At 43.8% G+C, this 16,545-nt stretch overlaps 1 protein-coding gene across 1 annotated transcript in view; it reads right to left on the minus strand.

Annotated features, from left to right (window-relative positions):
- MUC16 (mucin 16, cell surface associated) overlaps positions 1-16,545 on the minus strand; it is a 92,404-nt gene that overhangs the window by 62,983 nt on the left and 12,876 nt on the right. Inside the window, exons 2-8 of the mRNA XM_072722141.1 lie at positions 15,396-15,809; positions 13,612-13,725; positions 6,859-9,774; positions 5,630-5,754; positions 5,464-5,531; positions 2,775-2,947; positions 204-239 (exon numbers count right to left, since the gene is read on the minus strand). Of these exons, the coding sequence (XP_072578242.1) occupies positions 204-239; positions 2,775-2,947; positions 5,464-5,531; positions 5,630-5,754; positions 6,859-9,774; positions 13,612-13,725; positions 15,396-15,809 (3,846 nt within the window). The remainder of the gene's footprint in view (positions 1-203; positions 240-2,774; positions 2,948-5,463; positions 5,532-5,629; positions 5,755-6,858; positions 9,775-13,611; positions 13,726-15,395; positions 15,810-16,545) is intronic.

The raw sequence follows: 16,545 nt of genomic DNA on the forward strand, positions 1-16,545 counted from the left end.
CAACATGAATGCAAATTGTTGGGCTCTATCATGAAGCAATGAGAGGACAGGGCTGTTGACAGGAGCTTGCGTCTCTAATGGGTGGTCTGGAGCTGCTCTGGGGCTGAGAACTGGGGGTCAGTGGATACTTCCCCCCCTCAGAGAGCGGGTGTAGGGAAGAAGCATCCCAGGGGTGCAAGGACATCTGGGCCATCGTGACTTACTGCTGGTGGTGGGGATCCTGTACTGATGGTTATAACCTGCAGAGAGAGCCAGAGAGGAAGAGTAAGCTGATGGGAGGAGGTTAAGAAAAGAGTAAGGGGTAGGACTTGAAACACACAACACAAATCTCCTTGAGTGGTTTCTCTGAGACTCATCAACTCTTTATAAGTTAACTGCCTCATACTCCAGTGCTCATGACCATGTCATCCTCATGGTCACCCACCACAAAGACAATAATGATCAAAATCTCCCTCATCGTGTAGGAGTTTACTAGGTGCCTGGGACAGTATTAACCTCATTAAATGAGTATTAGGAACAACAACTTTATGAGAGTATTTTCAGCCTTATTTGTGTTTTCTCTGCCAATTAAATATACCTTTGTCCTTGATCTGAATTTTTCCCACTACCTCACTCTTCAGGGACAGTGTGATCTTTGACATGGTTCCTATACTTCTATAATGTGGAACTGAGATCATGAGGGTGAGAGAATGAGACAGGCAGACAAAGGGGGGAGTCAAATAGAGAGTATAAAGTTGGAGAGTAAGAGGGAAAGGGGAAAAGAGAGTTAGAATAAGTATGGTTCTGGATCACAGATTGGATCCTCTCTGATCATCTGTAAGTAATACAAGTAAAACTTAGATTTATTTTATATTTGATGGTCTGACTGGGCTCCTTGAAATGGAATTCTTCTTTGAGACTGGATCTTGTGGAGAGAGCCCTGTAGTGTACTTAGATTATTCAGGTTTTATCTCATTTGACCTTTACAATAATCTTAGATGATGTTTTTAAAAATTCCATTCTAAAAATAGACACTGAGGCCTAGAGAGGTTGCATGGTTTGCCCAGGGTCACAGAATGAGCAAAAAACCAGGATGAGGGCTTAAGGAAAGACTTGTAAATCACCCAAACCCACACTCAACTACAGCTTTAAGGAATTCTTGAGGACTATTGAAATACAATACAGGTTTTAATCCAGATAGAAAGCCAATGTCAAAGGCAATACAGTGGGAATGTAATTAATTAATCGACCATTAGTTTAAATTGTCATATTAGAGGTTTCTTGATATGCCTTCCCATCCTGAGATTTGAGGCTTGTTCTAGTTAGTCTGTAGGTAGCCTAGTAGTTAGGGGGCCTCTTGGGGGGCCTTGGAGCCAATTTAGGGTTTGAGTCCTATTGCTACCACTTATATTAGCTGTCTGAACTTGGGAAAGTAGATTTCCCTCCTTGAGCCTTGGTTGCTCCTCTGTAAAACATACATAATATGTCACAGGGTATTGGACAGGATTAGTAAAAGGTGATACACAGAATGTTCCAGATCATAGGCATCCCTCAATAAATATTAGCCTTTAGTATAGGCGTTACTGTGGGTTTTGTTGCTAAGAGCATTGGTGCAGAGGGATTTATTGCTAAAAACATTGCTAACAGCCTTGTTGTTTTATACTCAGGTGAGGTGTAATCTGGCTGGCCCCTGGAAAATGCGTAAGGGCCACAGGCTGTCATGACAAAGAGAAAGAGGCAGATCAGTCACCACCTTGGGAACTTGTTGCCTGTTGGGGAGGAGTTAATGCCTACAGCCACTGTGGGCTTGCTTTACCTTCTTCCGTCCCTGACAGCTGCATGCTCCAGATTTGGGTTTCTGGAAAAGGTTACTGCAATAAAGAAGACTATGGAGGGAGTCCTTATTTCCATACCTTGGAAGTTGTTCTGTGAGTACCAGGTAATGCACGAAGTGCCAAATCACTATACTGTACATCTGAAACTAATGTAACACTATACGTTAACCAAGTGGAATTAAAATTAAAACGTTAACAAAAAAAAATAGTAGGACTTAGAGACTAACTGACCATGGAATGTCCACACTGCTGATATTTGAGAGGCTACATTTGTGCAACTAGAGGAATGTAGTGAAGACAAACATCAGTATTCATGAGAAGAGATGTAACAAAAAAGTGATAGCCCAAGGAAGTGACCTCAGCAAACAAAACTTCACATTAATGACATTTTCAGAGTAGTTTACCATACTGGAAAGCACACAGGGTAAAATGCTGGAATCTGATCAAAAATTAGAAAGTAATATAACAACTCACCTTGGCAGAGAAAAAGGCAGGCTCTGTATTGTAAATCATGTGATAAGAAGGTTCCTAAGAATTTTCCCTAAAATACCCCTTTCATTCTCAAAGTTTCTAATATTTAAAATGACAATGCACAAAATAAATATTAGATTTACAAGAAAGAAAGGAAGAAAGAGAGAGAAAAAGAAAGAAAGAAAGAAAGAAAAAGAAAGAAAGAAAAGAAAGAAAAGAAAGAAAGAAAGAAAGAAAGAAAGAAAGAAAGAAGAATAATAATAATAAGAAGAAGAAGAAGAAGGGAAGGAAGGAAGGAAGGAAGGAAGGAAGGAAGGAAGGAAGGAAGGAAGGAAGGAAAGTTGCTTTCTAGGTGTTCTGATGGAAGAGAATTTCCCCTTGGAAATTCTAGGTTGGCCCAAAACTATGAACATGGGTACTGAGAAACTGTACCAAGGAGCGCCCATCCGGGACTCAAGAGGAGACCCCAACAGCAATGGAGGTGCTCACCATTGACACAGAGACTGTCCCTGTCCAGGGTGTAAGAGCCCAGCCGAGTGACACCATGGGTCTGCTGGCTTAGCTCCCAGTACAGCCGCTTTCTATCCAGCCTAAAGCCTGTGGGATCTGGGCGGTAGGTGCAGACTGCGTCCATTCTGGTGCTTTTTCCATCCTCTTCAGCCCTGGGGAAAGAGAGACACAGGAATAGGGACATGCAGAAAGAAAAAAAAAAGGAATAGGGACATGCAGAGAGACACCCGAGAGTTGGCCACTCTTGACAAAGCCTTCCTTCGTTGTACCCCTTGGTGTGTATTAGCACTCTTCTTTGGGTTTCATCTGCTTTCTCAAACACATCTTTTTCTGTCTCATATGGGGATCCAGACCACCCCACCCCACCTTAAATGCAGTATTCTCCAGGGCTGCTCCATACCTAATTTCCCTCTTTTGCTCCTCAATCATTTTATTAATTGGTTTATGTTCATTGTGTCAACTACCAGCACCTAGTACAGTCCCTGTCCACTCAAGAAGGTAAGTATAGATGGTGTCCCCTCCAGTAACAGCTGAATCCTGCTTGGATCATGGAATAGGGGGTGTGGAGTTCCTGGGGAGGAAACGAGAATCCTGAGCCCAGGCCACGTATGGAAAGGAATAGCAAAGGACTGAAGACCTTGGAGGAGGTGAGTGAGTCACCCCTGTGGCTGACTGTGACACTGTGTAACAGCCGTCATGGAGCCTGAAAGGAAGACTTTGTTTCAAGTTGGTGAATCCCAAGCCAGACTAACCCATTGGGAATCCCAACCCATTGGGAACACCTTAGGAGCAGGCAACCAAGTTTGGAGAAAAACAGAGAAAATGAATTAAGAGGTGATAAGAGGACTTTTGTCCTGAATTTTAGCTGAACCTACTGTGCTTGGCCCACACTGGGGGCTTTACAATGAGAAAGATCCTCTTCTTCCCTTGCCTGGGAATTCTTTCTATTATCCATGATACTCAAAGCATAATTGTCAAAGTGTGGCCCAGGGACTCCTGGTATTCCCAAACTTTTACAGGGAGTCTATCAAGTAAAAATATTTTCATATTCCTACCAAGACATTATTTTCACTTTTATTCTCTCTGGAGTGTCACTGTGAATTTTTTTCCAGAGGCCACAAAGTGAAATATTGTAAAAGACTGAATGCAGAAGCAGATATCCCAGTGTCTTCTCCTAAGCCAGACATTAAAAAGATCTGCATAAAGGTAAATAATGGCTCTCTTCTTGTTATGCTTTTGGGGGAGGCAGGGGAAATATGGCTATTATTCATTAAATTATGTTATTTATGTTAACATGTAATATAGTTATTACTTTTAATAAATTAATGAATAAATATTTATAACATTTGTTTTAATTTCTAATCCAGTAAATGTTAGCAGAAATAACCTCCAAATCCACAGGCTCTTTGGAGTTCTGAGTGCTCTTAAGGATATAAGTTGTTAATCCCCGTGACTCTGAGCCAGCAGTGGTTAAAAGGAGGAACTCAAGATCTAGAACTTTTGGGTTCAAATCCTGGCTCCTCTCAAGTAAGTTGATTACTCTGAGTCTCAGTGTTCTATTCAGCAGTGTAGGATAATAATCATGTTGTTGTAAAGATGAAATGAATGAAAACATGTATATCACTTAGATTTTTAGGTGGCATATCATATGGGCAATATTATCTTATTGATTCCCCCATCTCAGTGGGTCTGCAACACTCCAGGAACCTCTTCTCACGAAGCCATTTGAGTAGAAGACACCCCTCTCTGGCGGATGACTTGCATTGGCTGGATGCAGGACCCCAAGGAGAAGTCATAAGGTCGTGAAATGTACGGAAAGAATTCTGAGCCCCCACTGACCTCAGAAGACACCAAATGGGCATAGGCAGAGAGGAGAAGATGGACTATTTCCGCAGAGTTCAGGTCCATTTGGGAATTTTTAATATTTTTTTTAATTTATTTATTTATTTATTTATTTATGATAGTCACAGAGAGAGAGAGAGGCAGAGACATAGGCAGAGGGAGAAGCAGGCTCCATGCACTGGGAGCCCGACGTGGGATTCGATCCCGGGTCTCCAGGATCACGCCCTGGGCCAAAGGCAGGCGCCAAACCACTGCGCCACCCAGGGATCCCCATTTGGGAATTTTTAAATTGCAATATATCCTGCCAGTATTCGACATTTGGGTTTTTTGCCCCCTTTGGTTCTATATAACATCCTTTGGGAAAGTCCCTATCTCTTTTCAAGGAATATACTGCAGAATTGCAGTGTCCAGAGTTTGTCCCCAATAGGGTAGATAAGAGCTGGGGCAGGCAGAGTGTCGAGGATTCTGGGGACATAGTTGGCAAAGATCCTACACTGGCTAATATTATTAGATCCTGCATCTATTAGATCACATTAAGTGTTCACAATGGGCTAGGCATGGTGATGAGTGATTAAGAACCCAGAGAGTAAGGTACTAGTATTATCACCACTTTGTAGATAACGTGATTGAAGAACAGAGAGGTTATACAACTTTCCCAAGGTCACACAGCTAACAAATGGGAGGGCAAAGGTTCAAACCCAGGCACTTTGGATCCAATATGATGTGCTGCCTCTTGGCAAAGGCCCGAGGCTGTAGTTGACTGGGATGTGGGGGACCAAGAAAGGAAAGAACTGGGGTTCTGTAAGTCCTTTGGAAGAAGCCTCACCTGTGCAAGGTCAGCCTGCAGCCAGCGTAGAGGGAGCCAACACTGCTGTTTTCGAACAAAACCCTGAGCTGGGAACAAATGAGAGGGTGATGAGCTGGAGAGGCCAAGACTTCAGGGTTTGGCAGGCTTGGAACAAGGTGAGCATTGGGGGGGGGGGGGCTCTCACCAGGCTCTGCAGGTCTTTCTCAGTGGCATTGAATATCTCAGAGCCCGAGTTTTCCAAGTCCTCTGTGTAGTACAGGTTGGTGATGGTGAAGTTGATGGTAAAAGGTGTCAAGAAAGGAACTGCAGCTGTGGTGGTAGGGAGAGTAAAATGACCCAGTCCTGAGTCAGGCCTGGGCTAGGGATGGGAGGGAAGGCTCTGAGGACATACCTTACCTCCAGCACTGAGCTGGGGTTTGGCCTAGAATGGTCTGCTGTTCAAGACCCTCCCATACAGGGTGACCAACCATCCCAGTGTTCCCAGGACTATGTGAGCTCCTGGGATCAGACGTCCGGTTGGAAAAGTGAGACAGTCTTGGGAAAACCAGGGTGAGTTGGTCACTGTCCTCTCACTTCCCCTTGTCTCTTACCATTTCAGTACACAGCAATGCTTGCATCTCCTTGTCTCAGGGGAATAAATAGGCCCAGGGAGCAATGATTGATGGGAGCTGATGGATAAATACCTCAGCTCCCTAACTGCCCCTGCAGAGAGGATGACTCCAAAATTCATGTTCTATACATTCTCCCAGGATCCCCTTCAGCCTCTAGAACTGATAAATTTCTATTGTTCAAAGCACCCAGTGTTTGGTGTTCACCGCTGCCCTAACAAACTAGTACACCACATGACTCAGCAATTCTTTCTCGAGATATTATCCCAAAGAATTGGAAACAGAGACTCAAACAGATCCGTGCATACCCACATTCATCGCAGCATTGTCCACAGTAGCCAAAAGGTGGAAACAGCCTGAGTGTCCATCAACAGATGAACAGACAGATAAAATGTGGCCCATCCATACAATGGAATGTCATTCATCCATAAACAGGAATGAAATTCTGATACACGCTATGACATGATGAGCCACCATGACATTGCACTCAGTGAAATAAGCCAGACACACACAAAAAAACAAATATACTGATTCCACATACATGAGATCTCTAAAATAGGCAAATTCAAGAAGACAGAAGTGGATTAGAGGGGCTGAAAGGAGTCCAAAGGAAAGCTAACGTCTAATGGGTACACAGATTCTGTTTGGGGTAATAAAACGTTTTGGACAAAGGATGATATTTGTAAAACACTGTGAATATAATTAATGCCACTGAATTATACATTTAAAGTGGTTTAAATGGCTAGTTTTATAGTATATATACATTCTTACTGCAGCAAAAAAAAAAAAAAAAAGTCATTCTTACTTGTTTCTGAAGTAACACTCAGAGAGGCCAAGGTGGACATCTCAGGCGAGGTCTCAGCGACAAAGGAACTTCCTGCCATTGTACTGAAGGTGGTTGTGGTCTCTGCCATGGTGGGGCCTGAACCTGTAGTGGCTAAATTAGTGGTTTCAAGAATTGTGGTTTTCAGGACAGTAGTTGCACTCAATCCTTCCCTGTGGCTTGTTTTAGGTGGTGTTGGGGTCTCTGATGCTCTCAAGGTCACAGTCTTGGACAATTCAGGGAGTCCAACTGATGTCACAGGTGGTGATGGTTCTGTGCCCCAGGAAGTTAAGGTATAAGGCTCGCCGGTGGTTTCAGGGGTACTGACAAGCCCAAGAACACCAGCAGTCAACATTGAGATACCTGTGCCAGCATCTGATGCAGGGCTGGTGGCCAGTAAGCCTGTGGCTGCCAAAAAAGTAGGGGAAAGAGTTGAAGTTGAACTAGTTGTGCTGATGTCTGTGCCAGGACCTGTGGAGAGTGAGGCCGTTTCTGCAGAAACACCAGGTGGGACAGTTGGACCTAGATCAACTCTGCTGGTCTTGGTCACAGATGTGGCGAAGGATGTTGTTTCTGCTGAACTGAAGGAAACAGTCTGAGTTGGAAGAGCTGCACTGATCTCCAACTCGGGTTGGATAGATAATGAGGCTATGGTCTCTGGTAAATGAGGAAAAGCAGTTGTGCTTGTCTTTGCACTGGACTGGGTGACTGATAAGGTTGTGGTTGCTGGTTCACCAGGAGAAAGTGTCACACTTGGAATAGTCATATTGGCATCTGTCTTAGAACTAGGGAACCAGGAGGTCACCATATCTGTTACACCAGGAGAGACTGTTGGAGCTGGAGCAATTGAACTGGCTTCTGCCGCATGGCTGGTGGCCATCAAGTGTGTGGTATATGGTTCACTATGGGAAATATTGGGGGTTGTCCTGGGAACTGTTGGGCTGGTCTCTGTAGGATGGTTGACCAATGAGACTGCTGTATCTGGCTCCCCAGGGGAAGAAGGCAGAGCTGGAACAGCTGAACTGGCTTCTTTCTCAGGATGGGTGACCCATGAGGCTGTGGTCTCTAGTTCATGCAGAGAATTAGTTAGACTTGAAAAAGTTGTATTGGTGTCTGCTTCAGAACTGGTAACCAGTAAGGTCACTAACCCTGGCACACTGGGTGAGATAGTTTTAGCTGGAAGTGAACTGACTTCTACCCCTGGAGTTGTGGCTGTTGAGAGTGAGGTATCTGATTCACTGTAGGAGAAATTTGGAGTTATTGTGGAAACAAGTGTGCTGGTCTTTGTGGAATGGGTGACCTGTAAGGCTGTTGTATCTGAATCATGTGAGGAATCAGTAAGAGTTAGAAAAGTTGTACTGGTCTCTGCCCCAGAACTGGTGACCAGTGATGTTGCCACCCCTGATACACCAGGGGAGACAGTCAGAGTTGGAACAGAACTGGTCTGTGATCCAGAATGATTAACCCATGGGACTGTGTTTGTTGGTTCACCAGAAGAAAGAGTTCGAGGTGAAATAACCATACTGGCATCTGTCCCAGAACTAGTGGCCTGTGAAGTCACTATATCTGGTACACCAGGGGAGACAGATGTAGTTGGAACAGCTGAACTGGCTTCTGTCTCAAGGCTGGTGGCTGTTGAGGGTGCACTTTCTGATTCACTATGGGAAGCATTGGGGGTTGTCGTCCTAGGAACCATTGGGCTGGACATTGCAGGATGGGTGGCCAAGGAAACTGTTGTATCTGATTCATGCAGAGATTCAGTCAGAGTCAAAGAGGTTGTACTGGCATCTGTCCTGGAACTAGTGGCCTGTGAGGTCACCATAGCTGGTATACCAGGTGAGACAGTAATTGCTGGAGTGGTTGAACTGGCTTCTGCTCCAGGAGTGGTGGCCATAGAAAGTACAGTGTCTAATTCACTTTGGGAAAAATTTGGAGTTATCCTGGAAACAGATGTGCTGTTCTCTTTGGAATGAGGCCGTGAGGCTGTTGTATTTGGTTCACCAGGGGAAACAGTCAAAGTTGTAATAGTGGAAATAGTTTCTGTCCCAGGAGAGACAGCTGGAGTTGGAATGGCTGAACCAGTCTGTGCCCCAGTATGGGTAACCAATGAGACTATTGTATCTGGCTCACCAGGAGAAATAGTCAGGGTGTGATCAGCTGGGCTGATCTCTACTCCAGAACTAGTATCTAGTGAGGTCACCAGCCCTGGCTCACCAGGGAAGACATGTGAAGTTGGAATGGCTGAACTGCTCTGTACCCCCGGATGAGTGACCCATGAGGCAGTGGTCTCTGATTCATCTTGGGAATCAGTTGAAATAGCCATACTCGTCTCTGCTCCAGGACTGGTCACCAGTGAGGTCACGATTTCTGATACACCAGGGAAGACAGTCAGAGTTGGAACAGCTGAACTGACGTCTTCCCCAGAACTGGTTGGGGGTATGCTATATGATTCACTGTGGGAAGCATTCAGGGTTTCCCTGGAAACAGTTGAGCTGGTTTCTGCAGGATGAGTGACCCATGAGGTTGTGGTCTCTGGCTCACCAAAGAAAACAGTCATAGTTGGAACAGGTGAACTGTTCTTTGCTTCAGAACTCAGGACCAGTAATGGTGTGGTTTCTGACCCTCTATTGAAGACAGATGAGGTTGTCCTGGGAACCTCTGTGCTGATCTCTGCTTCAGGTCTGGTGGCCAATGAGGCTGTCATTTCTAGAACATCAGGCGAAACATCTGGGGCTGTAATAATTGTTCTTCTTGTGCTTGTGCTGGCCGTTTTACCTGATGTCCCCAGGAGAGTCAGCATTCCGGAAGTGGGAGTAGAGACTGTAGTGGTCAAAGTTGCTGTAGAGGTGGGCTTCAGAGCTGTGATCTCTGCTCTTTCTGTCCACTCTGTTGGTAGTCCTGTGAATTGGGGGATGGACACACAGTTTGGACAAAATGATTGTTGCTTACCGGACTGGCAATAGCTTATTTTTTCTCCACATGAGGAAAGGGAGAGAAATGTGTCTGCCTGGGATGTGCCTGCAGTGCTTCTGGAATGGCAAAAGGAATTGTCATTGACATTCCTGCACCTTCCCCTTCTCACCTTGTGCTGTAACTCCGTGAATTCTTAACCACTCCCTGTTCCCAAATGTTGTCTGTACTCTCCAGTCCCTAACCCTTTGTTCAAGCTGTTTTCTCAGTCTGCCTTGCCCATCTTTCATCAGCTTCCAGACTCTCAAATTGACCTTTACATGTCAATCCATGTCAGAATTAATTTCTCCTTTCTCAATATTTCACTATTCTACTGCCTGAGTCTGCACCGTGGCACTCCTGGCAGTCTGCTTGATAATAGCTATTAATAGCTAGAAGACTGCTTGGCATATAGGAGGCGTCCACAAACATTTGTTGAATAAATGAATGAATGAGTGAATGAACGGATATGTAGATGGATGTATGCAGAGACAGGTCTCCTTTGGCTTGAGAGAGATTATGTGTCTTTGTACTTAAGAACTTGGGTTCTGGAAGAAGGCAGTCCTGCACTTACATTCTGCCTTCTCCACTAATTGGATGTATTATCAAACCTTGCGAGACTTTCATCTTCTCATTTGAAAAGTAGGTATAAGTAGAGTGGCCATCTCAGAATGCTGATAAAAATGTACCAAGCTGGAGCACTTGGCTGGCTCAGTCGGTTGGGCAGCCAACTCTTGGTTTCGGCTCAGGTGGTGATCTCAGGGTTGTAGGATCGAGCCCCATGTTGGGCTCTGTGCTCAGCCTAAAGTCTATTCAGATTTCTCTCTCCCTCTCCCCTGCTCTTGCTCTCTCACTCTTCCGCATGCTCTCGCGCGCAAATAAATGAATAAATCTTTTTAAAAAGTGCACCAAGCCTGGTGCCTCCTGGCTCAGAATACTACCACTGCTACTTCTACAACTACCTGCTGTTACTGCCATTACTACTGTCACTGCTACTACCTACCATGACTGCTCTTATTGCTACTATTACTAATGCTGTGACTACTACCACGGCTAATATCTACCATCATTGCTGTTACCTCTATTACCATTGTTACTATTATTGTTGTTACTGCTACTCTTACCAACTATTACTAGTTATTACTACTGTTTCTGCTACTGCTACTGCTACTTTTTGTATTTCCACTACAAAATAACTATTTGCTGAGTCAGATTTGCCAGGAATCGTGCTAGACCAGTACTGAAACTGGCCAGGGTGACTGGAATTCAGACCCTGAAGATGCATAAAGTCACATTGGCTGAGACAGCAGCTGCTGACTGGAGCTTCAAAAAATGGTCCCCAGGAAGGCAGGAGACTTCTCTATAAGGACCACAAGACTATCGGCGCTTGATCCAGGGACAAAATAAAGGGGATTTAGACTCTGATGGAAAAGCGATGTCCCTCTTTTGCTAAGACTATCCCAAACCCCTAAATTTCTGAGAGTGGACGTACTGAAGTGCTTAATATGTATTTGGTGATGAGGAGGAGGGGGGGGGGGGAAGATGAGGAGGAGGGGGAAAGGAGGAAGAGGGGCATTTGCAAGCACCTAGCATGTTTTATCTCTTTGATCCTCACCAGAGCACTGAATATACATCATATTATTCTTGTCGTTTCATAGAAGAGAAAGACAGAAACTCAGAAATCATCATCTGCCAAGGTCACACAGCTACTGACTGCCAATGTGGAAATTTGAACATTATTCTGCCTCATGCTAAACCAATGCTCTCTGGCACTGTAGTATATCATTCTCTAACTGAATTTCAGGATTTTGTGGGGGTTCTGATGAAAAGAGAAGAACGTAAGGAGGAAATGCACATCTGGAGAGAATGTTAAACAGAAGTTTTTTGGTTCAGGTTCTCAATCCGGGGTGATTTTGTTCCCGGGGGATACTTGGCAATGTTGGGAGACAGTCTTGGTTGGCACAACTGTGTAGGATGTGTATGTGTAGGATGCTACTGGCATCTAATGAGTAGAAGCCAAGGATGCTGCTAAACATCCTACAGTGCACAGGACAGCTCACAAGTAATTATTTGCCTAATAGGGCTGAGGTTGAGAAACCCTGCTCTATATTGAAAGGAGTCAATGAAACCGTTAGCTATTCCTCATATGCTTTGCTATCTAAATACTGGTCACCACCTGAAACCCAGTGATTCATTTCCTGGTGAACTGATGTAACCAATCCTGTCAATGCCCAACTATATTCCATATAGTGACCCCAATGGGGTCCTGATGCAGCCCCTGTGACTCCACACCTAAGGGCTCTCACTTAGCCTGTGGCGGGGGCAGGGGGTAGGCTGGAAGTATTGAGAGTTATTACCCAAGGATCAAGCATTCTAGAGCCAATGGTAGAAGAGAGTCGGACAACAAATGCCCCACATCCACTTCGTTCCTCAGATAGAACAACACTGAGGTACTCTCTGCTGTCTCCCAGAGCTTCCTAGTGGGACTGACACTGGTGTTCACGGCTGTGGCCTGCTCATGAATGCAACTCGCATTCACTTCCTTTCCTTGTCTTCTCCAGTGCTTCCTGGGACCATCCCCCACCTGAGACAAGCCACTTGCCCCATATCCTTAACTCAACTCTGCTTTTGAGGAAATCCAACCAAAGAAGCCTGGGTCACAGGATGAGACTAATCATCTGATTGTGGGGTAACTCTGTCTAAAGCCTGTATCTTGCAGAAAGCTTCCAAAATGTAAAATAGTCTGGGCTCCAAAAATCTTGGGAATAAATCAATGGGTATGGGGAGCTTTACCTTTTAACCATACAGTGAGGAGAACCCCTTGCTGTATACACCTGCACTTCTTAAACTCTCAGGCAGAATAATCACTGAGAAATGTTAGCAGGTGCCTTTTAGAGAGAAAGATTATGTAGTCAAGTAATTGTGTAAAACTCTATGTTGAATAAAGCTAAACAATTTCTTTACAGTAGGATTTCTCAGAGCCTTTAATATGTTTATACATGTTATGGTTCTTTAGGAAGGAACAACATGTTTGTCAAACCTTTTTTGCCTCAAAATTCTTTGTCCTTTTGTTAAAGAATATCCAACCAAGCATTACCAAACCTTAGAAGGTTTTCTGAATGTTGTTTTCTGCCTCTGTCTCCAGTATCATTTTCCACCACTCCATCCTTCTATCTCACATTTTAACAATTTTTTTGTACCTCCCAAATATTTCCAGTCTTATCCCTCTCTATGCCTTTGCACGCACCTGTTCCCTCTATCCAGAATGTCTTCATCAACCCCCTTCGTCTTTCTGTTAAATCCCTAGTCATTCTTTCAAACCCAATTCAAATATTATCTTCCTCATTAAACTTTCCTTCTATAGTTCAAATACATCTTCATTGCATGTGTTTAAAGTTGCATCATAGTAATTCTGTTCCTTTGTTGCTTCCCTGCTGGTCTGAGAGCTCCATGGATACAGTATTTTCATCTGTGCATCCTCCATTTCAGCACAGTCTCTAATACAATGAAAGTGATTAATAAGCATTTTAAGAATTAAGTTAAACTGGGTCATATTTGTGGAACTGACATATCCAATCTTGAACTCAACTCACTATGCATGTTATGAGTAAAAGAAAAGTGGCAACATCCACCCGGTAGCTATTAGACAAAAATCCAGCTAAGACAGGGAAGCCCATGGCCACCCCACCATTGTTCTTCCTCTAAAGAAACAAACATGCCATCTCTCTGGAAAAGGAAATAAGGCCACATGTGGGATTACTGGGAAGTAAGCAAAGTTGAACCTACCTCTAGGACTAGCAGATGATGTGGGTGACACATGGACATGGTCTGGTCCTGTGGCACCTCCATGGACTGCTTCGTTGGGTATCTTTGTGATGCGTTCCACGATGCCATCAGTCCCTGCAAGTGAGGTTGGAGAAGAAACCTGAGTTAATTCATTTTATCCAGAAGGAGAGCACTGTCTGACTGGATCCACTTAGATGACTATACAATTCAATTCTTCTCAAGTCCACCTGTATGGACTTGAGCCAGGCTATGTGCTATGAGTGGCCACCTCTGTCCATTGACCCATTCATCCACTTGTAGATTTGTCCATCTTTCCTTCCATCTATCCCTATATCTACCCATCCATCCTTCCTTCTTTTCTCCCTTCTCTACATCAAGCCTCCCTTCTATATATCGGATCTCTCTTCTTTCATTTATGTCTTTCTGTTCTTCCTTTTATCCTTCTATCCATCCAACCACTCATCTACATTCTTATCATCCCACTCATCACTTGCTTACTGAACACCCATGACTCAAGTACTGAGCCACCTTTTAAGACATGCATCAACACCGTTCAATGTGCCTAATTTTACTGTGAATTGAGAGGTAGTCAATTCGTCTTCCTATAGATATTGTCTAGCAATGCAGGTGCTAAAGTAGTTAGAGGACTTCTTTACACTTGTCTCCCAAACAAAAGTTGGGGGAAAATTCAACTTTTCAGAGGAATGGAATCCCCAAGAGGTTCCCTTCTTCATCTAAGGATCTCTTGGAGATGGTGTACCTCCTTGACCCCGAATCCTTCCCACATTGCATAGTTACTTGGTTCCATCATTTCCTTTGCTCACCTTTTCCTTTCACTTTTCCCTTACTTTTGACTCTGTTCTTAATATAAAAACACACTCAATTCAAAGGGGGATATCCTAACTCTGGGAAACAAACAAAGGGTTGTGGAAAGGGAGGCCAGTGGGGGGATGATGGGGTAACTGAGTGACGAGTACTGAGGAGGGCACTTGATGGGATGAGCCCTGGGTGCTATACTATATGTTGGCAAATTGAATTTAAACTAGAAAATGTAATTAAAAGGGGGGATATCTCCCCGGCATCTATGTGTAGTTCTAGTTCTAGTTCTTTGCAACTTACTCATACTCCCTTCATTAAAGTCCCTGAGTGCCCAAATGTTATAGAAGGACTCACCTCATTTCAATTTGACTATTAGTAGCATTTGACAGAACTGACCATTTTCCTTCCTAAAACTCAACCATCCTAAAGCTTCTGCAATGTCAGAATCTCCTGCTTTTTCACCCCCCTCTCTGACCACTCCTACTTAGCCTAATAACTAAAAACATAGACTCCTAGGGCCACACAATCTGAATTCTTACCACTTACTAGCTTTGTGATCGATTTTGAGTGGATTACATAACCGTCTGTGCCTCATTTTACTAATATGTAAAAATGAGCTTATAATCATCCTTTCTTCAAATTGTGTTCCAATAAGAATTAAATAACTTAATACAACAGTGCCTGACACAGAATAAGTGCCCTATAAAAAAATCTGCTGTTGTTAGCATTATCATCATAATCATAGTAATGTTAAAACATCTATCACGGTACTAGAATCATCTACTTGCTTACTTATACTTTGTTTCCTAGTTTCTAGCCTAGGACTGAGGATAGATCAACAAATGTTTCCTAAAAGAATTTCTGTGCAGTTATAAGTTCCTTATTCACTCCCTTATGCCTCTCAGGAAAAGAGTCATTTCATATAAGCCACTAAAAATAGGAGTATAGGAGCTGTGGGACCTTACTTGTCAACTGTGTTGAATTTAGAGGAAGTTGAGAAGGACTTGTCACTGCTTCCAAGTGAATTTGTTCTGTTATTCTGGTATCCACATTGGACGACAAAGATGTCCTGACTGGTTCAGTCCATGTCTCCAAAGTACTGACCACAGCCAAGGGTTGTTCAGCAGTGCTCTTCTCTGTCCCGATGTTGGTGCCCACTGTACGCTGGGTAACCAGTGAGGAAGTAATTCCCTGAGGGGCTGGGCTGATTGAAGAATAAGCAGTAGTGAAGGTCAAAGAGGGGAATGGTATTGAAGCTGATGAAGGTAGACTCTCTGCAATGGTGGACATGGCATCTCCAGGGCCTGGTTCTGTTCTCAAAAATGGACTGGCTGAGAAGGCAGCTGGGCTGGCACCTGAAACTCCAGATGTGACTGTAGCTGCAGACAGAGAAGGCACCGATGTGTCAGTTGAAATGACCTCACCTGAAGACAGCCTTACTGTGCTCAGGTGATAAGTAGTTTCTGACACAGACATGGAAAACTTGGGTTCTGGAGAGGAGGTTATACCAGCAGACCCTGCACAAGAGAGAAGCATAAGAGTGAGAGAGAGATTTCCCCTGAAATTTTAGCACACTGGCCAGATGAAGGCTGGTCTGAAACCAAAACCGAAAAGGTAATATCAGACTTGGAACACTTCAAAACATGGTGGGCGAGGAGATAAAGGTGTATATGAGGGAGTGGTGGAACTAGAGTCCAGGGATATGAGTATCTCCTGCAGGCCAGAAAAGACATGGGAAAGTGGACCTGTCTCAATGTTCTGGGGTCAAAAAAAGACAAGTACTGAAGTAGACATAGTGGTCTCCTCCATAGAACAGATACTATCAACTGGAAAGAGGCTCTGCATAGGTCACAGAGAAGGGGACAGAGGAAGGTGTATGATATCTACAAAGGCTAGTCAGCACATTAATTAAAGTTATATTTATAAAAAAATATTCATACTTTTAAAATCTGTAGTAACATCAAAGGTGGCCAATGTTTCAAGGAAGGTGTTCTTAAAAACTAGAGGTAAAATGATTTTAGTTTCCAAGACTATAAGAAGAAACTAAGCTTTACAGGGACAAAAATGAGAAGTGAGGTCACAGGAATAGGAAATGACGTTTACTAAAGATACTGT

The sequence above is a fragment of the Vulpes vulpes genome, chromosome 9 (assembly GCF_048418805.1).
Source record: "Vulpes vulpes isolate BD-2025 chromosome 9, VulVul3, whole genome shotgun sequence".
Classification (NCBI taxonomy): domain Eukaryota; kingdom Metazoa; phylum Chordata; class Mammalia; order Carnivora; family Canidae; genus Vulpes; species Vulpes vulpes.